A 20,888-nucleotide genomic window follows, 5' to 3' on the forward strand; every position below is an offset into this window, starting at 1 on the left:
CCAGTGCCGCTGCCCGAGAGGCTAGGGTGCAAGGACGGTCCTGGGGGGTGGTTTGCCAGGTGAGGGGACTGGAGGGAGGGCCCCAGGCTGGGATTTCGGATGCCAGGAACTTTTCCTGAAACTGGCAAGGAAGCGGCGTGAGGTTGCCGAGAAAGGGTATTAACGAAAAGACAGAGAGACTCTACCATCATTCTTTTTTTTTGTACAGCAGATTTTCGCAGCAACTGGGAGGCCAGAGCACAGTCGTGGGGTGCTCGCGCGGTAACCGTGTCTTCCCCACGTTTGTCACGGTCACCACCAAGTGGACGGTGACAGGTGCGGAGCGACGAGGAGTGGGCAGTGAGTCTGGGGGCCACTCCTCCCCTGGGAGCCACAGAGCATGGTTCTCGCTCCTTCCTGCCATTCGTAGTGGATAGACTGGTGGCCCCCGGAAGGATCCGTCTCGTCCTACTCCCCGGAATCTGGGGGCGGGGCCTTATTTGGAAATAGGCTTTGGCTAAGGATGTAGCGCTGAGCTCACCCTGGATTATCCAGGGGAGCCCTAAGTCCAAAGAGACAGAGAGGGGGGTGAACCCGGGGTGGGGGGGCACGGCAGCGCCAGAGGCCAAGAGCGAGGCATGGAACCCGCTGCCTGAGATTCGCCAGAAGGAGCCCTGCCCACGCCTTGATCTCCGACCTCCAACCCCCAGGAGGCTGAGAGAATCCTGTTTGCTTTACGCCCCCCGGTTTGCAGTAATTAGTTACAGCAGCCCCGGGAAGTCATACGTCAGATGTTGTCGAAACGTCCTGTGATCCCGGCCCTGAATAAACCAGACTGTTCCTGGAAGCCGGCCCATCACCTGGAGAGCCCAGGCGCACGCCCCTCCCCCAGGGCTTGGCCCTCCAAGAGGTGCCTAGAGGGAAACGTTTACCTGAGAAGGTAAAATGACAGTACCCCAGGTTAGGAAGTTGGCACCGACGTGTATTCTTGCATTTTATTTCTAAACGTATTTTCTAAATCACATATCCTCTCAGGGTCTCTCACAATGAAGAACGTCCATCGCTGCTGCCTTAGGGAAATGCGAACAGAAGCAGTGGGTGTGGTCAGCCCCCAATGCCGACCCGCTGAGGTAGGTGTCGCTGGCCCCTGTCACGGATGCGGGAACGGAGGTAGCACTGTGACCCGGCCTGGCCCTCCGCGGCTTCTCCCCGACAGCGGAGCTGGGAAGCCTCGGTGCGGAGGACTTACCGCCGTCCTCGGAGCCCATTGGCGGAGTGTCACCCTGCCTGGGGTGTCCCCCGGCCCTCCCGGCTGATGGGCATTCCTGCCACGAGCACCTGGGGCTCCCTCCGGAGACCATGTGGGTGCACCCCGCCCCCCGGCTCCCCTCAGGGTCTGCAGCACAGAGAGGCCCCAGCCAAGGCCCCGTGAGCAGCCACCTCAGGAAGGGGCACAGTTTGCACTGACAATCTGGGGCAGAAGAACAAAGGCCCCGCCACGTACTATCACGGTCATCCAAGCAACGCTTGCAGAAAAGCGCGGAAAAGAAAGCCATCACGCGGAGGCTGACAGGCACCTACCGCCCGCAGGGCCCGTGCCAGCTGCTGGCAGCGCCTCGTGGCCACACGACCTCTGCCTGCGACCCTGCGGTGCGCTAATAGCCGAGAGCGCCAGGCAGAACAAGCCCTCCTGCCTGCCACGGGCTCCCCCTGCAGCTGGCAGACTCGCCCTTACCCTCGGCGTGCTGCCACCTCCCTTGTGGGGCTTCTGCTCCCAGTGGAAAAGCCTGCGGGGCTGGGACCCACAAGGGGCAGAAGCTCCAGGAACGAGAAATCTGCGGCGTGCCGTCCAGAGGGGGCTCCACAGCCAGCGCTGTGGACGCTGGCGGGCAGGCTCCGTGGGAAGCCGAGTGATCGGCCCTGGACTCCCACGCTGGGTCCAGCAGGACCCCCTCGGTCAGGCCCTCCCGGGTGCATGGCGAGGCCGCGCGCCCGGCGGTGGCCCCGGTGGGCGGACAGGCTTGGGGAAGGCGTAGCCGTTTGTGAGCTATGTGGGCGACCGTGCCTCCTGTGAATCCTTCGAATACGTGAGCTTGGCGACGTCTGTCTTCATGGACCACTTTTTCCACCCCTTGTGGATTCTGGACACTTCTTGGCGTGAAACTTCTGTGGCCAGCACGTATATGATGGGGTCAGCCACGCTGTTCACCGTGGCCAGGCTCAGGAACACCACGGAGACCGTGTACAGTTTGATTTCGAAGGTGCACATAAGGCCCGCGTCTCCTCTGTAGTAGGAAAAGGCTATGGCTTTGACCAGGAGCACCAGGTGGTAGGGAGTGAAGCAGAGCAGGAAGATGGCCACGACCGCGACGGCCAGGTGCTTCACCTTGGCCTTCTGGGCGGCGCTCAGGCCGGTGCTCATCTTGATGTTCCTGAAGATGCGCTCGTTGGTGAAGGCGATGACGGACAGAGGGATGGCGAAGCCCACGGCGAAGCGCGTGTAGTAGTACCCGGCGATCTCGCGGTCCATCGGCAGCGGCTCAAAGCAGGTTCCCTCCTCCTCCATCTGAAACACCGGGTAGTGGACGAGCCCCACCAAAATGAAGACAGACACGGAGACGAGGATGGCGGTCTTCTGGTGGCGGCGGCCTCGCGTCTCCAGCGCGTACACCACTGCCAGGAAGCGGTCACAGGAGATGCAGCACAGGAAAAGGATGCTGACGTAGAGGTTGCAGAAAAAGATGTAGGCGGTCACCTTGCAGGCCCGCGGGCCCAGGAGCCAGCGGTGCCCGTTCTGGATGTAGACGACCCAGAGCGGCAGGGTGCTGATGTACAGCAGCTCGCACAGCGCCAGGCAGAAGAGGTAGACGGCCAGCACGTGGCCCTGGCGCGCCTGCAACAGCGTCAGCCAGGCCGTCAGGCAGTTGGCTGGCAGGCCCAGCACGCACACGGTGCTGTACACAGTCACCAGGAACACCCTGCTCTCGTTGACGGGCACCGTGCAGTTCTGGGGAGATACGCCAGTCAACAGGGCCCCTGGCAGAGGGCTGGCCACCGGCGTGGCGTTTCCTGTGGGGCAGAGACAGCGTGAGGGCGGGTGTCGCTGGGAACCACCTGAATCAGATGTGCTGGCGCAAGAAGGCTCTTGTCAGCTGCGGACTGGGCGCGCCAGGGTTAACGTTTTCCAGACGGTTTCCTAAAGTGATCCTAAATCCCCCATCCCCCAGCCAATGGCCTCGAGGGTAAAAGGCCGGCAATACCGCGTCCTCGTCACCAACAGTCATTTTCCAAAGTGCTGTTTGTGGGCTTGAGGAGACTTTATTCTCTATTCGCCTTCTGTTATGAGTTGAATTGTGTCCCCCCCCCACCCCCCCAAAGAAGATATGTGGAGTCCTAAGCCCCAGGACCTCAAAACGTGACCAGATTTGGAGATGGGGTCTTTACAGAGGGGACCAAGTCAAAATGAGATCTTTAGGGTGGGTCCTAATCCAGTATGACTGTGTCCTTATAAAAAGGGGACATTTAAACCCAGGGACACGTGTGAACGAAAGCCGACGTGAGGACAGGGAGAAGACGGCGATCCCAAGCCGAGGAGAGGGGCCTCCGAAGAATGCAGCCCGCCCACACCTCCATCTCGGACTTCCAGCCTCCAGGGCTACAACAGAAGAAATGTCTGTGATTTAAGTCATCTGATCTGGACTTCCCTGGTGGTGCAGTGGTTAAGAATCCGCCTGCCAACGCAGGGGACATGGGTTCGAGCCCTGGTCCAGGAAGATTCCACATGCCACAGAGCAACTAAGCCCGTGTGCCACAACTGCTGAGCCTGTTTCCTAGAGCCCAAGAGCCACAGCTACAGAGCCCACGTGCCACAACTACTGAAGCCCACGTGCCTAGAGCCTGTGCTCCACAACAAGAGAAGCCACCACAATGAGAAGCCCGCGCATTGCAACAAAGACCCAACGCAGCCAGAAAATAAAGTAAAAAAATAAATCACCTGGTCTGTGGTCCTTTGTTACAGCAGCCCTAGCAAACAATACATCTTTTGGATTTACTGAGTTTAGTTTTTAGTCTCTTTCCCCCTTTATTGTTTTGGAGAGTATTAAGCCATTTTTAATCTTTTCGAGAGGACCCTGGATGTTTTAATGTGCGTATTTAGGAGTGTCTACAGTTAGTCAGAACCTTCACCTCCTGCGTGGGCACAAACCCTGGGATGCTGTTGCTCTAATGGCCCCACGTTTGGCTGATGTGCAGTTCTGGTCCCAGTTATGTTAGTCGTGTGGGTTCTTTGCCTGTTTCACCCCGTAGGTCAGATGTTGTCATTATTACTATTCCTGCCGTGGTTGTTGTTGTGTCCACATTGTCCCTCCCTGTTCACAGGTGCCCACGTGTTGGCCAGACTTCCACCCGCTCCCTGTCCTCCATCTGCTGCATTTCCAGGGTCATTCCCTCCTTTCCCTGAGGACGGCCCTTGCAAGCCCTGTGGACGAGAGCCTGCCCCAGCTTTGGTTCATCTGAAATGCACTTTTACCCCAGTTCTGGAGGACGGTCCCCCCAGGGGTCTGCTTTAGCTCCGGCCCCGCTGCAGCCCGTCTTCTGGCTTCTGAAGCTGCGACGGCGGACGCCTGCTCTCTAGTTGCCGTGCCCTCGGACCCCTGAATCTGAGACTCTGTACACCCCAGTGCTCCGGATGGCCCCCTGTTTGCCTCCTGGGGCTCTGGCCAGGCACATGCTGGACCTCTTGCCCCATCCTCACCTCGCTCTGCACCCTCCCCCCCTCCCCCATCCTGCAGGACCATCCGTCTGTCCGGGCAACCTACTGACATTGAACTTGAGTTTGTGAGCTCTTTGTACCTGTGTCTAATTGGTGGGTTTTTTTTTTTTACTTGTTCACTCCGTTAAAACTCAGGGATCATGTCTTTCATTTCTAGACACTCCATCTGGCTCCCTTTCGAGTCTCTTGTTCTCTGCTTATGTTTTTCCTTCCGTCTCTGATCTCACATTCACCCAACGTACTGATGTCACTGTGTGTGGCCTTCCCAGCACCTGCAGTCTTGGAGGCAGGACCCCCGCCACGGCACAGTGCCTGCACACCCTCCCACAGGCCGGCTCCTGCGCGTGTCTTGTGGCGGTTGTGAGCTCACGCCTGATGGGGCGTTATCGGTGGGCGTTTCCTGAGGGGGGGGGCTGTCCTCCGAGGGGTTCTGGGCTCAGGTGGCCGGAGGGCAGGAGTCCTTGGATCTACTCCAGGGCTGGTTTCCATCCAGGCCTCAGCGGAGCTGAACTTTGGAGTCCCTATGCAGGTATCCCAATTCAGAGCCCACGCCCTCCCCACGTGGGAGCCAGGGCTCACCTGCTGTCCCCTCAGGAAACAAGCGGGAAGGAGTCAGTCCATAAACATGAAACGAGCCCTGAAGCCTTAGGCCTGTCAGCGTCCCTCTGCTGATTCCAAGCGTCAGTTACATGGGACAGTCGCCACCGTCAGCCGTCATATGAAGCCCAGCTCAGAGCGAGCTCGGCGTCACACAACCCAGGGCTCCCCACAGCCCACGGCCCGCCGCCCGCTCCCGACTTCCCTCCACCCCTGCGGGCTCAGGCAAGCTTTCACGACGCTCTTCAGATGTGTCACCTGGGCTTTGCGGGGTTCGCACTGGGACCGTGCAGAGCCGGGCTGGTGGGCCACGGCATGGGAAGTGGAAGCTCACCGGGGCTTTGGGGTCCCTGCTGGGATGGGGGGCTGGGAAGAACCACAGACTGGCACTGGGGGCTCCTTCAAGCTCCAGTGCCTGCTTGTCATGGAGGACCCAGGAGGATGGCGGGACCTGGATGCCCACCTGCCCTCCCCTGAAGCCCTGCCTGGAACACCAGCTACCACCCCTCTCAACAGGGGGAAAGAAGCCAGTGGGGAGGGGTGCTCCAGGCACCTGCGAGGTGGTGCCCTCACCTGCCTTCCCACCAGGTGTTTCCGAGGGGACAAGGAATGAGTCACAGGACCAAGTGCCCTGCTGTAGGGGTGAGCCCTCTGCCCCCCGTCTAAGGATCCACGGACACTGCGGTGACTCACGCCGGGGGCTCCCCGGGCTGAGGGACCCCACACGACATGCGGAAGGAAGCCAGCGTGTCCCAGGCGCCCTCCCTCTCCCGCCCAGCCTGCCTCTCCTGGGTCGCTCTCGTGGCGGTGACCCCAGCACCCACCGCCTGACCTGTGCCCAGAGCCTCCCTGGACCCTCTCCCTCCTGACCCGCCCCTGGGACCTGCCATGCGACAGGAGCATCTGGGTGGCCATGGGGGGACGCGCACCGCCCCGAGCCTGTGCCCTGGCCTCGGGAGATGCTGTCCCGTTTAGGCCCTGTGCACCTCGGACAGCAGACTGTGGGTGGAGCAGCCCCCTGAGGTCAGCGGGAACCGCAGGCAGCGCCCGGTCGCAGGTGGAGCTGCAGCAGCCTCTGGCGGTGATGGCCCCGTGAGCCGGCCAGGGGAGTGGACAGCAGGCTGGACAGGCCTGGGGTGGCCTCAGCAACAGCAGAGAACGTGGCCCTTGCTCCCGCAGCCCGTGACCCCTGGGCCTTTCCACACGCACATCCAACAGCCAAGGAAACCTCGGGGCGTCCCAACGCTGACATGGCCGTGGGGTGGTGGGCAGCCGTCCGGGATCCCTCGGGCTTCGAGGGCCCTCCCGAGGGACTCAGCCCCAGTGCCCATGCATGGTTTTCAGCACCCCCCGCCCCCCGCAGGGCGACCTGGTGCAGAGGTTAGCGGCAGGCCAGTGAAGGTGGGCAGAGAGCAGCGCTCGTTCTTCGGCTGAAAGCTCGCTGTGAAGGTCCCCAGGGTGATGGAGCTGTCGGCCCCCCAACGTGCTCCCAACACCCTTTTGTGCCACTCACGTGTTTTTCCCAATTTTTAAAATTCTGGTGAAATATACCTAAGATAAAAGTGACCATCTTGGGCTTCCCTGGTGGCGCAGTGGTTGAGAGTCTGCCTGCCAATGCAGGGGACACGGGTTCGAGCCCTGGTCTGGGAAGATCCCACGTGCCACGGAGCAGCTGGGCCCGTGAGCTACAAATACTGAGCTCTGCGCGTCTGGAGCCTGTGCTCCGCAGCAAGAGAGGCCGCGACAGTGAGAGGCCCGCGCACCGCGATGAAGAGTGACCCCCGCTTGCCACAACTAGAGAAAGCCCTCGCACAGAAACGAGGACCCAACACAGCCAAAAATAAATAAATGAATAAATAAATTTATAAAAAAAAAAAAAAAAAAAAAAAAAAAGTGACCATCTTAACCCTTTTCAGTGTCCATTTCTGCGGCACTAAGTACATTCACATTGTACCACCGCCACCATATCCATTTCCAGAATTTTTCATCTTGCAACACTGAAACTCCGTCCCCATTGAACACTCACTGCCCACTCCTGCCCCAGCCCTTCCTGTGAGTGGATCATAACGGATGTGTCCTTCTGGGACTTTTTAGCTTTGCATCATATTCTCGGGGTCCATGTGTCAGAACATCCTTCCTTTTTAGGACAGAGTTAGAGCCCACTGTGTGGATGGACCACATGAGGGTTTTCCACTCTTCTGTCTGTGGACACTTGGGCTACTTCCACATCTTGGCTCTTGTGAGCAGTGCTGCCATGAACATGGGTGTGCAAATACCTCTTCCACACCTGTGTTCACTTCTTATTTATTTTTGGCTGCGCTGGGTCTTAGCTGCCACACGCAGGCTCTTTGTTGTGGCGCGTGGGCTTAGTTGCCCCGCGGCATGTGGGCTCTTAGTTCCCTGACTAGGGTTCGAATCCGAGTCGCCTGCATTGGAAGGCAGATTCTTAACCACTGGACCGCCAGGGAAGTCCCAAGTTCACTTCTTTTTTCTGGATTGCTCGATCATATGGTGAGTCTCTATTTTAGCTTTTTGAGGAATCTCCATACTGTTTTCCCCAGCAGCTGCTCCATTTTCCGGTCCCACCGACAGCGCACAGGGGTTCCCATTTCTCCACATCCTCGTTAGCACTTGGTATTTTTTGTTTTGTTTTGTTTGTTTGTTTGTTTTGCGGTACGCGGGCCTCTCACCGTCGTGGCCTCTCCCGTTGCGGAGCACAGGCTCCGGACGTGCAGGCTCAGCGGCCATGGCTCACGGGCCCAGCCGCTCCGCGGCATGTGGGACCTTCCCGGACCGGGGCACAAACCCGTGTCCCCTGCATCGGCAGGCGGACTCTCAACCAGTGTGCCACCAGGAAAGCCCAGTATTTTGGTTTTGACAGTGGCTGTCCCGATGGGAGCAAGGCGGTCCCTTTTCTTGGCCCCCACTCATGGCCCTAACCTCTAGGATGTGGGCTTAATTCCACGTGCAGACGGAGGGTGTCGGGGAGTCATCAGACCCGGCTGTCAGTTCTCCACACGAGTCGGGCTGCACCAAGCGGGGGGGCCGGCGGCGCGTAGGGGAGCACCGGGCTGCGGAGGGCGGTTCTCAGGTGGGAGAAACGTGACACCTGTCTGCACAGGCTGGCCCTGCTTGGACGGCTCGTCCCTCCCAGCCATGCGAGTCCTCCAAGGCTCCAGCCCAACCCGCTGGACCCCAGCACTGCCCTGGCTCCATCCCAGCACCGATCCTGTCTTGCCACACTCTGGGGGGCAGAGCGCGAGGGAACCCCAAACCCAAGTGGAGGCCCAGGTGAGGCCTGTGGGCCCCTCGCTGCTCCCAGCCACCCCTACCAACACTGCCCACCCCACCAGGGTGCCGACTGGACTCAGTATAGTTAGTGCAGCCACATGTCACCTGCTGGGGCCACAGGGCTGGCACGTGGCCTCCCGTCTTCACCTGCCCACACCCAGTCCCCTCCCCCAAGCCGTCTGGTGACCAGCACTGAGCACACAGGTGAGAGCCTGCCCCTCCCACCACGGGGCACTCAGAGGACTCTGACTGTTTGGGAAAGGAGTCTCCCAGGCTGGGGGCACACGAGACCCCGAGAGGGGAAGGAGGCTCTGTGGGGCATCTGTGGTTCGGCACGGGGTCTCTCACAAGAAGTGGGCAGGATATGAGGCCCCGGTGGACCCCAGAGCCTCCACATCTCCTTCAGTCCTGTTCTTGGTTCTCTTCTAGCACTTCAAGAGAATTAAGAAGTGCGTGCTTCCTGATGTCTTCATGGAAAGCCTCCGGCTTTATTTTGTTTTTGTTTTTGTTTTTTGCGGTACGCGGGCCTCTCACCGCTGTGGCCTCTCCCGTTGTGGAGCACAGGCTGCGGACGCGCAGGCTCGGTGGCCATGGCTCATGGACCCAGCCGCTCCGCGGCATGCGGGATCTTCCCGGACCGGGGCACGAACCCGTGTCCCCTGCGTCGGCAGGTGGACCCCCAACCACTGAGCCACCAGGGAAGCCCAGCCTCCGGCTTTATTGTTTCTGAGTTAGTTTTTATTTCAAGAAGTCTACTTTTTTTTTTTTAATTTATTTGGCTGCATCAGGTCTTAGTTGCGGCATGTGGGCTCTAGCTCCCTGACTAGGGATCAAACCTGGGTCCCCTGCATTGGGAGCGCGGAGTCTTAGCCACGGCACCACCAGGGAAGTCCCTCGAGAAGTTTACTTTTGCATGCTAATTTTTGAAGTAATTTTCCCTGTTATGAGACAAACTGCATTGGTAGAAAAATTCTCGTGGGCTCCCTCCTAAATGTTCCAAGTCAAAGGAGGCATGGGGCGGGGCTCTCACCTGTCATGTCCGACAGCTCTGGGCTCAGGATGGGGCTGCGGTGTATGTCATATGACGATCCTCTTGAGACGTTTCCTCCAGAGTTTCACGTGACCTGGAGAAAGGGTGGGTTGAAATTGCTTTAGGGAAATCAGATTAAATCACAAATTAAGTTATTTGACAAACGGTTAGTGAGCATGTGTTAAGTGCCAAGTCTTGTCTTCATCCTGTGGGACACGACAGCCCAGGCTTAATATAAAAAGGACTCCCACAAATCCACAGAAATAAGTGTCGAAGCTGATCATTCACAGAAGAAGTAAAAGTACCTCCTACAAATTGGAAAACGCTCAACTTCACTTATATAGTCAAAGAAATGCGAACGTAAACAACCCAACAGTGGTCTTTTCCTTGCCTACCAGATTGGCAAAAATAAAGAACTTTGATTCTTAGTGTTGGCAAGAGAGTGAGGAAGTGGGATCCTCCACTGTGTTGGGAGCATAAACGGGCACAGATGTTTTCTAGCACAATTTGGTAACATGTCTCAAAAATCTTCAATGTGGGCTTCCCTGGTGGTGCAGTGGTTAAGAATCCGGCTGCCAATGCAGGGGACACGGGTTCGAGCCCTGGTCCGGGAAGATCCCACATGCCGTGGAGCAACTACACCCGTGTGCCACAACTACTGAGCCTGCGCTCTAGAGTCTGCGAGTCGCAACTACTGAGCCCACGTGCCACAATTACTGAAGCCTGCACACCTAGAGCCCGTGCTCTGAAACAAGAGAAGCCACCGCAATGAGAAGCCCGTGCACCACGAGGAAGAGTAGCCCCCGCTCGCCGCAACTAGAAAAAACCCGCACGCAGCACCAAAGACCCAATGCAGCAAAAAATAAAATCAATTAATTAAAAAAAAATCTTCAATGTGCTTCACTTTTTTTTTTTTTTTTGCGGTACGCGGGCCTCTCACTGCTGTGGCCTCTCCCGTTGCGGAGATGCGCAGGCTCCGGACGCGCAGGCTCAGCGGCCATGGCTCACGGGCCCAGCCGCTCCGCGGCATGTTGGGATCTTCCCGGACCGGGGCACGAACCCGTGTCCCCTGCATCGGCAGGCGGACTCTCAACCACTGCGCCACCAGGGAAGCCCTACACTTTTTAAAAAAATAAATTTATTTATTTTGGGGCCACCAGGGAAGCCCTGTGCTTCACTTCTGAGCAGATAAAATCCTTTCTAGGAATTTTTCCTGGTGAAAGAATGACCTGAGATGCAAAGTGCATGGACATTGCTCCTGTGAAAGGGCCCGGGACCCCGGGGAGACTGCCCACGACAGAGGTGGACGGGCTCACGGGTGCGGGCAGATGGGGCAGGATTCTGGCCCCCCCAACTCTCTGCTTCCTTCCGGAACCAGAGGTGCCCCTAACGTAAGCTCCATCCTGTCAGCTAGACAGGGTCTGGGGGAGGCGGGCTCTCTAAACCCTTCCTCAGCCAGCCTGGAGCCAGGCCCAGACCCCACCCACAGCCCCTGTCGGGCGGAGCCCCCAGCCAGCCGTGGGGCGTCGGCAGGTGCAGGCCCCGCCCCCCAACACTGGGCAGGCCGGCTGCGCTGACAACCGACGAACCACCGGGAAATAACAGGAAGCCAAGGTTTTTACCTGAGGCTGCAGAGTTCATCGACCTAGATTTGTAAGCAAGACCTCGGAAATACAGACAAAGGCAAGGCGCTGCGGCAGCACAGAAACGCATTGACCTTTCGAAACTGACGTCCTGACGGACTGGTGGGCGTGGGCCTGGAGGGTCAATGGGCCTCCCCTGCCCATCCCTGCACCCCCGTTGCTCAGTCAGCCCCCTGCAAGTCAGGCAGGGGCCACCCCGGGGTGTGCTGCCTGAGGTCTATACCTGGCCCTGAGACCCGCAAGCAGAGTGAACTCTCCCCTCTAAGGAGATGGCCCAAGGTGCTCAGGGTGGCCACCCAGTGGGGCCAGCGTGGCACGCGGGTTTGTGGCCCGGTCACCTCGGGGGTGAGGGAGGGCTGAGCCCGATGAAGGGGGATCCAGCAGGGTCTCCAACTGTGAGGGTGGCCCACATGAGCTGCAGGGGTGCCAGCCCACCTGGGAGCTGTCCAGACGCCCCTGAGCCCCATGAGCCTGGGAGGGACACAAAAGCCTCACACTGGGCCCGATTCCTTTGTCAGAACTGAGATTCTGGAAAACTGGGAGGTGGTCCCTTCCCCCAGGGGCTGCGCCGCCCGGCTCTTCCCTGATGCAGATGGCAGCAGAAAGGGGACCACTGTCTCTAGAAGTCACTTCTGCAAAAGCCAGAGGAAGCGGCCTAACTGACACTGTGCGGTCCTGGGGCCCCTGCTCAGCCCCCCTGCCCTGTGCAGTCTGTGCAGAGCAGAGCACTGATTCCAGACCCGGGGCCGTGTCCCTGACTGTCAGGCGCACCGGCAGGGTGCGGGGGTCACGTTGAGAGGACCGGGGGCCACAGAAGGCCCAGGCCGGAGCAGCCAGGCTCTGGAACCACCCCACGCCCGGGTGCGGTCCTGCCCCGCTCGCGGCCACAGGCATGGGCACCTGACCCCGGGCCCAGCCCCGGCCTTTTGCCCAGCAGAGCTCAGCCCAGCCTTGGGCTTCATCCTGGCCTTTCCCTGCCCAATGGACACATGGCTTCAGGTCTCCGCCCGCCCCTGCCTCCTCCCGGGGTGGCCGTGCACTGTCCCCTCCTGGTGTCCCCACCCTGCCAGCCCCAGAGTGCCCGTGGCCCCTCCCCACCGGCAGCTGGGGCTGTTGCCGGCCAGGAGCCCATAGGCCTGGGTGCCCCCTCGTCCTCTCCCGGGGTCGGGTGCCAAGAGGGATGCATCTTCCACGCCAGCAGCCTCACTGCCCTTCCTGCCCCGCATGCCAGCCTGGTGGGCCCAGGGCCTCCGTCCCCTCTCTGTGCTCCAGGGGGGCTGTGACAGCCACAGGCCACAGGGTGGGTGGCCCAGGTCAGCCCGAAGCCCCTACGCACCCACCCCCAGGCTCGAGCGGCCCCTGCCCCCGCCCCCACCCCCTCTGGCCCTGGGCACCACCCTAGTGCCTGCACCTCCCCGAAGGGCCCACGGAAGCCCCACAGGAAGCACTGCATCCGGATGGATGCTCACGTGACAGTGAGGAGCGGCCTGGCCCCCGGCGCTGGCCCCCGGCGCTGGCCCCCGACGCCCTCCGCCCTGCGTGTGCACTGGGTCCCTCCCGTCATCTACGATACGCTTTCAGACGTTTCACTCTGGAGTGCTTCAAACAAACGCAAAAGCACAGGGGGCGAGCCCGCGTCCAGCACGCCCGCTGCCCTCACCTCCCGGTGCCCCATCGCACGCCGTGGAGCCTGGTCCCCGGCTAGGGTTTGCCTGTGGGTTTGCTGGGACGTCTTTACCCTTTCACCACGGCTGGGCCTGTCGGGTGACTTCCAACCTCTCACTCCCACCTGCTCCCACTCAGAGCTTCGACTTTATTTCTGTCTCTGCGCAGGTTACACTTTGGGGAGGGAGCTCCTGACTTAGCAGGCCCTGCGGCCCCTGAGCTCCTTGCTCTCGGGCAGCTGAACCGGGGCCCCCATCTCACCAGCACAGCAGGAGTCCATCTCCATTTCCCCCATTTAGGTAGATTGTTTACAATGTGCCTTCTAAAACGCACCTCCACTTCTTCGATGGCTAGGGGGTGGAACACCGCACCTTGTCCCACCGTCACCGGAGGCGTCTCCGTCCTCTCCCTTCTGCCTGCAGGAACCCCTACAGCATCACCTTGTCACTGTCCAGGCAGAGACGCCAGGAAGAACCCCTTCCTCAGCGCCCAGCTCCTGCCCACCGTTCTCGGCAGACACCTACGGGAGCCCCCCCACAGGGCCTGGCGCTGGACACCGTCCCAAGAAGCCCGCGAGCTGCCCAGCCTCAGGACCAGGCTGGCTGCCCACCCCAGCAGAGACCCCCTGTCTTTCCGTCCCTCCTCTCGCCCACGTGCCTCTGGCCCCACCAGGCCCAGGAGACCAGGGTGGCCACGCGTTATACCCACCCCGCCGGGCCCCACCACTTCCGAGAATCAGCGGCAAGCACGCAGCCCCGGGGAAGTCCCTGAGTGCCTGGCGGAGGCCCTGAGCGACCTGGCCCCCCACGCCGGCCCCCGACGCGCTATGCCCTGCGTGTGCAGTGGGTCCCTCCCGTCATTTAAGATACACTTTCAGACGGCAAGGAGAGCGTCCCAGGGGGATAAGCCCCCGGCTCCCGGCTCCCAGCTCCCAGCCAGCCCAGCACTGCAGCCGGGGGGGCGGGGGACCCTGCAAAGGGGAATCTCAGCAGCTCTGAAGGGGCCGCAGAGGGACCGTCCCTCCCCCCAGTCCCCCGCCCTCCACCGCATCTGTGGTGCCCCGGGGTCCCTCTTGGTGAAGGAGCCCAGGTTAAGACCCTCCACCAAGCCCCCACCTTTATGCCAACGAATCACTCTGCTTTCAGACCCCCACCCCGACTGCTCCCCGCACAGGGGCCCGGGACTTACTCAGGGCCCGCCCGGCGCCAGCCTCGTGCTCCCTCCTTGCAGGCCCAGTTGAGAGCTTTCAGGAAGTAGCAGGAGTGCCTCTAAAACTCCCCAAACCGCAAACAGAGCGAGACCTCACGACCTGGGGTTGGCCAGCCCGCCGGGGCGTCTTCTCACTGGTGTTGAGACTGTGGCCTCATCGCTTTGCTGAAAACGGCCTCAGTGCCACTCCTCGTGGTCCTGGCAACACCCAGACCTGCCTTCCCTCAGGACCTTCCTAGGCGGCTCGGGCCGGACATGGGACCAGCTCGCATGGGCTGCTGGTGCCTACTGCTCCCAGACAGCTGCGGCTGGGCACCCAGGGGCAGGGACCCCCGGGGAGACGGACCCCAGCTCCGCAGGCCCAGGCCTGGCATGGCCCCTCACAGGCCGCTGGGCACAGAGCAGGGCTGCCTGCAAGAGGCCTTGCCTTCCCAGGGACACCCGTGGGGCACTGGGAGCAGAGATGCTGCCCGGCACTGCCCACCGTGGCCCCAGGACAGCACCTGTCCCCAGCGCCCAGACGTCTCACGTGGAGCCCGCCCTCCCCACTCCCCATCCTGGGGTGGGGCGGCACACCCCGTCTAGGTGGTGTCTCTGAGCCCCTGAAGCCAATCCCAGCCAGGCCAGGTGGCCTCTGAGGGTGGGCTTCTCTTGAGAGGCCGCGTGGGATCCCCCAGGGACCCAGTGTCCACGCTGGCGATGGGGGGTCTGTGTGTCTCTCTCCGGCTTGCAGGACCACAGCCTAAAGCACGTGGCCAGTGTCCTCGGAAGATGCGGGGGGCTGCAGGTGACCGCCACCTTGCCTGCCCACCCTGGGCTGGTTCTGGGTTTCGGGGTGAGACAGAGACACCGTGGGCCCCTCTCTGCGTCCCCACTGCAGACCTGGCTCTTCAGCCCAGGGCAGGGCTGGGCCCACCAACATTTGTGGGTGACCTGTGTCCAGCACCACAGCACGGGCGGTAGGCGGCGTTGGAAATGAGGCCACCGCCACCCCCCTCACCTCCAGGGCCCGGGGAGCCTGGGAGGGCTGGCCCCCACTCTGCACTTTCCCTCGGACGTTCATCTGGTGGCTGGAGGCCGGCTCCCTCTCCGTTCCCCCACCTCCACAGCAGCAGCTTCTCAGGGTGGGTGGGGACATGGCGCCCAGAGACCTGGGTGTGCGGCACGTGCGGGTCTGAGCACAGACTCATCCTGGCCTTTCCGGAGCACCTGCCCAGGGCAGCTCTCCCCAGATGAGCAGAGGAAGGCAGAGCTGAGGCTCTGGGTGGGCTGGGTGGTACCCACACCCCTGGGGTCTGAGTGAGGCAGGGCCTCAGCCGGGGCACTGTCCACATCCGGCCAGTGGGCCAGACACCCTCAGGGATGGCGGGGGACAGCTGTCATCATGGGGGCGGCCCAGGCCCTCCCCGGGACTGTTCCCTTCTACACGCCCACCTAGAGGTCCGCATATTCCCAGGCTGCCCCGCACCCAACTGATGCGCTTGGGCCTGAAACCCTGGCCACCGTCACCCTCTGTGCTGTGGCTGTCGGGTCAGGGGTGGCAGCTGAATCCTCCCCTTGGGGTCTTCAGGGGGGCCTGGGAAGGGAAGCGTGGGCCCCTGCGGTGGGAGTGGAGGGCTGTGAGCTGGGGGGTGGCAGCTGTGCCCACCCCACCCCCTTCCGAGCTCAATTCCTGACCAGCAAAGCAGCTGTGGGGAAGGGGCTGGGGGGGTGGTGAGGGGGCTGGGTGCTTTTCCTGGAGGCTGAGTGTCTTTCGGGCAGGACAAAGGGGGACCCTGTAGCCCCCTGTTGACAATGTCCTGGGGGCCCCCTTGAGAAGAGGCCACTAGTTTCCGTGGTCCCACTTCCACCGGGCAGGTGTCTGTGAACCCAGAAGGGCTTCCTCACTGACCCTGTCTGCGACCTCACTTCCATCACCTCACGACAGGGGAACATTATTCACCGTTTTAAGTGGGTTGAATATTCATGGATTCAAACTCAAGAAGAGGTAAGGGCTTCCCTGGTGGCGCAGTGGTTGAGAGCCTGCCTGCTGATGCAGGGGACACGGGTTCGTGCCCCGGTCTGGGAAGATCCCACATGCCGCGCAGCGGCTGAGCTTGCGCGTCCGGAGCCTGTGCTCCGCAACAGTGAGAGGCCCGCGTACCGCAAAAAAAAAAAGAAGAGGTAAGAGGGCGGGCGGTGGCGACGCTCTCCGGGCATCTGCCGGGCACCATGCACCTCCGGGCAACGTCTCTACTCTCCTCACTGCTCCTAAATGTTTTATAGGGGAAGGAGGGGACTACCACCCACGTTCAACAGGCACGAAGATCCCTGAGATGGGCTTCGTGTTTGAGCAGAATGAGGCCCCTGGCCCGGCACCCAGACCCCCGAGCTCACCTCCAGAGCCACGTGTGTGTCCTGCCCGCCCTCTGCACCCCTCGGCCCCCGACAGCCAGCCTGGTTGTCCCCAGGTGTTTACAGCAGGGATGGCGCACCTGGTTGACATCAGGCCTCTCGGTCTCCTCACTCGGAAGCAGCGCCCCGACCCCTTGCGCCCGTGACATTCGCTTTCTGAAGGGGCCTGTCTCCTAAAATGTCGCACATTCTAGATTTGCTTGATTGGGTCCTCCCAGAGTCATTGTACGTGGTTCTCCATCACGGGCTTCCCGTGACTGGGAAGTGGTTCTAAAGCCCCGGCAGGTTCAGTTCGACGTTTCTGGCACCGGGATCACGGCAACAACAACCACTCCTTCGACAGGGCCGGTGATGGGTGGTGGGGTGGATGCCCCCTGGCACCCTGGCCGCCCCTCCTGGAGCTGTACCCCCCACACCCCACCCCAGGGCAGCCACCTTGCTTGGCTGGCTAAGTGGTGACTTTCCCATTATGTGACATTTCCACCTGTGTCCTCCGGCAGGTTCAGGGGGGAAATGAGCTGCCCCTCCCCTCTCCTCCCAACCGACAGGCAACAGTCGCCTTCTGCTGTAGCCAAGGTCTTGGACTCTCTCTCACCCTCTCGCCGAGTATCATTAAGGACTCAGGGATTTTTATTGTGGTGAATCATACATAACGTAAAATTCACCATTTTAGGGTCTTCCCTGGTGGCACAGTGGTTGAGAATCCGCCTGCCAGTGCAGGGGACACGGGTTTGAGCCCTGGTCTGGGAGGATCCCACATGCCGCGGAGCAACTGGGCCCGTGAGCCACAACTACTGAGCCTGCGCGTCTGGAGCCTGTGCTCCACGACAAGAGAGGCCGCGATAGTGAGAGGCCCGCGCACTGCGATGAAGAGTAGCCCCCGCTCGCCACAACTAGAGAAAGCCCTCGCACAGAAACGAAAGACGCCACGCAGCAAGAGTAAATTAATTAATTAATAAACTCCTACCCCAACATTAAAGATAAATAAATAACTAAAAATAAAATAAAATTTACCACTTTAACCACTTTTAAGTCAATAGCTCAGTGATAAGTATACTCACTGGTCATGCGACCACCACTGCCATCATCCCTGGGACTCTTCACCTCCCCAGACAGAAACTCTGTCCCCATTCGACACTCACTCCCCCTCTCCTCCCCCAGCCCCTGCCCCCACCATCCTACTTCTGTCTCTAGGACTCTAACTGCTCCAGGGACCTCATATGAGTGGGATCACACAGGATCTGTCCTTTGGGGACTGGTTTATTTCACTCAGCATGAGGTCCTGGAGGTCCACCCGTGTTGGAGCAGGTGTCAGAACTTCACTCCCCATTATGGCTGAATCCGATTCCACTGTGTGCATGGACCACATCTGTTTATCCATCATCCGTCCATGGACACGTGGGTTGCTTCCTCCTTTTGGCTGCCGTGCGTAACGCTGCTGTGAACACGGGTGTGCAGGACCCGTGGGTTTTTGTATCTTCAGTGTGTTTCTGTCGACCACAGTCGTTACTCTCGAGGACACTCCAGTTCTCCCAGACTCGATGAACCATCCGCCCTGCCTCTGTGGGGATGATTACATGGTCTGTCTCTTTAGCTTTGTTACTACGGTAAATTTTGTCCGTCGATCACCAAACACCACGTGCCTGGACTGAGCCCTACTCCGTCGTGTGTGTCTGTCCTTTTGTGCAACGCCGGATCCCATTGGCTGAGATGACTGGTTTTTTTCTTCTTCCAGTGAGCCTGCCAGGCTTCCCTGACTGCTGACCTCTCCCCCCTCCCCCACTTTTGAGCCTCAGTGATGCTGAGTCACTGAATCGGGCTGGGGGAGGGGGAGGCAGGGGGCTTCCGGGGGTTTTCATGGGACTCAGTGCTCTCATAAGAGGGCAGGAGTTCCCCGGCACCAGCCAGGGAAGGGGCTTTCAGGGCAGTTGCGGAGAGTTTCCCTGAGAGAGAAGAGGCTGGGAATGGAAAGGGGCTTTTGAGAAGCTGTCATCCCAAGAACTTGGTGATTCTGAAACTCATTACCAGCCCGTGTTCGTCTGACCAGGGCATGCTCTGAGTGTGAATCATAGGTCATGGTTTCAACAAAGTTATAGTGTGCCCTAGATCAGCCCAGGACAGGCTACCCATCACTTCAGAGACCCCAGACAACCATGCTGAACACACAGGGGTTTTCTCTCTCTCTCCCTCTCCCTCTCTCCCTCTCTCCCTCTCTCCCTCTCTCCCTCTCTCCCTCTCTCCCTCTCTCCCTCTCTCCCTCTCCCTCTCTCTCTCTGTCTCTCTCTCTCTCTCCCCCTCCCAGGGCTGGCTCAGCAGCTTCCATGGCCTTGGGAAACCAGGTGCCTTGACTCTTGGTCAAAAATGGCTACTTGAGCTCCAGCCTTCACATCTGCATTCCAGGTGTCAGGAAGGAAGGAACTGGAGGACTATGCCCCCCCCGCTTTGAGGAGACATCCCAGAATCCCCACCCAATGCTTCTGGTCTTGCCTTCTCAGGAATGCAGTCCTGTGGCCATGCCCAACTGCAGGGGCGGCTGGGAAATGTGGTCTTTGATTTCACTGTGCCCACTGACCCTGGGTGCTCTTCCTAAGCAAGAAGGGGCATTTAGGTATTGGGGGTGTGCTGCCTTGGGCACATGTGGTCACCAGCTTCCCTTCCACCTGGCAAGGGCAGGTCCCGGACTGGTGGGTGAGGCGCACACTGCCCAGGCCCAGGGACGAAACTGCCCCCAGATGAGAAAAGCGTCCAGAGGGGGGTTGATCTGGGAGGAGGAGGACCCCAGAGACCAGAGAAACTGGGAGAGGGGGTTTGGGGGAGGGATGAGGCGGGGAGATGGAGGGGAGAAGGCCCCAATGTAAAGGCCGGATCAGCTCCCCTGAAGGTGGCTTTCTCCCCCCAGAAACCCCAGGAGACCCACCACCCCCAAGCCTGGGAAGCAGGACCCACATGGAGAACTGAAACCATAAACCCACGTGGCTTCTGGCCCACATGGCTCTGGCCCACCAGCATTAACAGGATTTGTTGCACCCCTGTCTCCACTGACAGAATGGCGCCCCTCCCAGGGAAGCTAAATGTGGCAAATAACCTTATTGTTCATTCCAGAACTTCTAGAAACACCCATCAACTCTTCAGTAGAAAACGTCAAGGGACTTCCCCAGTGGCGCAGTGGTTAAGAATCCACCTGCCAATGCTGGGGACATGGGTTCAAGTCCTGGTCCGGGAAGATCCCACATGCCACGGAGCAGCTAAGCCCGTGCACCACAACTACTGAGCCTGAGCTCTGGAGCCCGTGAGCCACAACTCCTGAGCCCACGTGCCACAACTACTGAAACCCACGTGCCTAGAGCCCATGCTCCGCGACAAAGAGAAGCCCACGCACCACAATAAAGAGCAGCCCCCGCTCACCGCAACTAGAGAAAGCCCGCGCGCAGCAGCGAAGACCCAACTCAGTCAAAAATAAATTAATTAATTAATTTTAAAAAAGAAAAAAGAGGGCTTCCCCGGTGGCGCAGTGGTTGAGAGTCCACCTGCCGATGCAGGGGACGCGGGTTCGTGCCCCGGTCCGGGAGGATCCCACGTGCCGCGGAGCGGCTGGGCCCGTGAGGCATGGCCGCTGACCCTGCGCGTCCGGAGCCTGTGCTCCGCAACGGGAGAGCCCACAACAGTGAGAGGCCCGCGTACCGCAAAAAAAAGAAAGCGTCAAGTGACACTTTGTCCCGGTGATATTTTGGGGAGCCACGATCACCAGTGTCTGTTGGGGGCACCAGCGGGTTCCAGACATTAGGACAGGGTCACCGTCACACCGAATCCTGCTCGTATGACAGGGCCTCCCCCTCTGTTTGTCCCTCTAGTCCGAGGGGATGCCTGGACCAAGTTAACGCACGAAGACAGAACAGGAGAGCACGGGTGCTACAATTAACAAGAATTAATACTGAAGGTGCACGAGGAGCTTCTGCAGGTAGAGACGTGCGGGGGAGAGGCGCCGGCAACTGCGTGGACGCGGCCCACAGGCCCCCAGCCATGGCTGGTCCACGAGCCCCCAGGGCGGTCCCTGGCCTCCCCAGGGAGGGAGGCTCAGCAGGCAGATGCCCGGTGGACAGTGTCCACGGTTCTCAGCACGCCTGGCCGGGGACCCCAAGCCAGCCTGGCTGGCAGGTGCTCACCCTGTCCAGGGCTACCCACCAACCCCCTCCCGGAGGACCCGGGAAGGCGCCGGGTGAGTGAGCCTCTCTGCAAGACAGGATGTGCACAGGGCCACACAAGGAGGCCATTCACTCGGCCAACAGCTGTTTTATTAAGCACCTACTGT

The 20,888-nt window shown here is 60.2% G+C and overlaps 1 protein-coding gene across 1 annotated transcript; it reads right to left on the minus strand.

Annotated features, from left to right (window-relative positions):
- Positions 1-1,989: 1,989 nt before the first annotated feature.
- On the minus strand, positions 1,990-14,224 carry GPR132 (G protein-coupled receptor 132). Its single transcript, XM_032624250.1, has 3 exons — positions 14,165-14,224; positions 9,669-9,762; positions 1,990-3,048 (listed from the first exon to the last, which is right to left on the minus strand). The coding sequence occupies exons 2-3, from the start codon at positions 9,673-9,675 to the stop codon at positions 2,027-2,029; spliced, it is 1,029 nt and encodes a 342-aa protein (XP_032480141.1). The 5' UTR covers positions 9,676-9,762; positions 14,165-14,224; the 3' UTR covers positions 1,990-2,026.
- Between the last annotated feature and the right edge of the window lie 6,664 nt (positions 14,225-20,888).

This window comes from Phocoena sinus, chromosome 2 (assembly GCF_008692025.1).
Source record: "Phocoena sinus isolate mPhoSin1 chromosome 2, mPhoSin1.pri, whole genome shotgun sequence".
In the NCBI taxonomy this organism is placed as follows: domain Eukaryota; kingdom Metazoa; phylum Chordata; class Mammalia; order Artiodactyla; family Phocoenidae; genus Phocoena; species Phocoena sinus.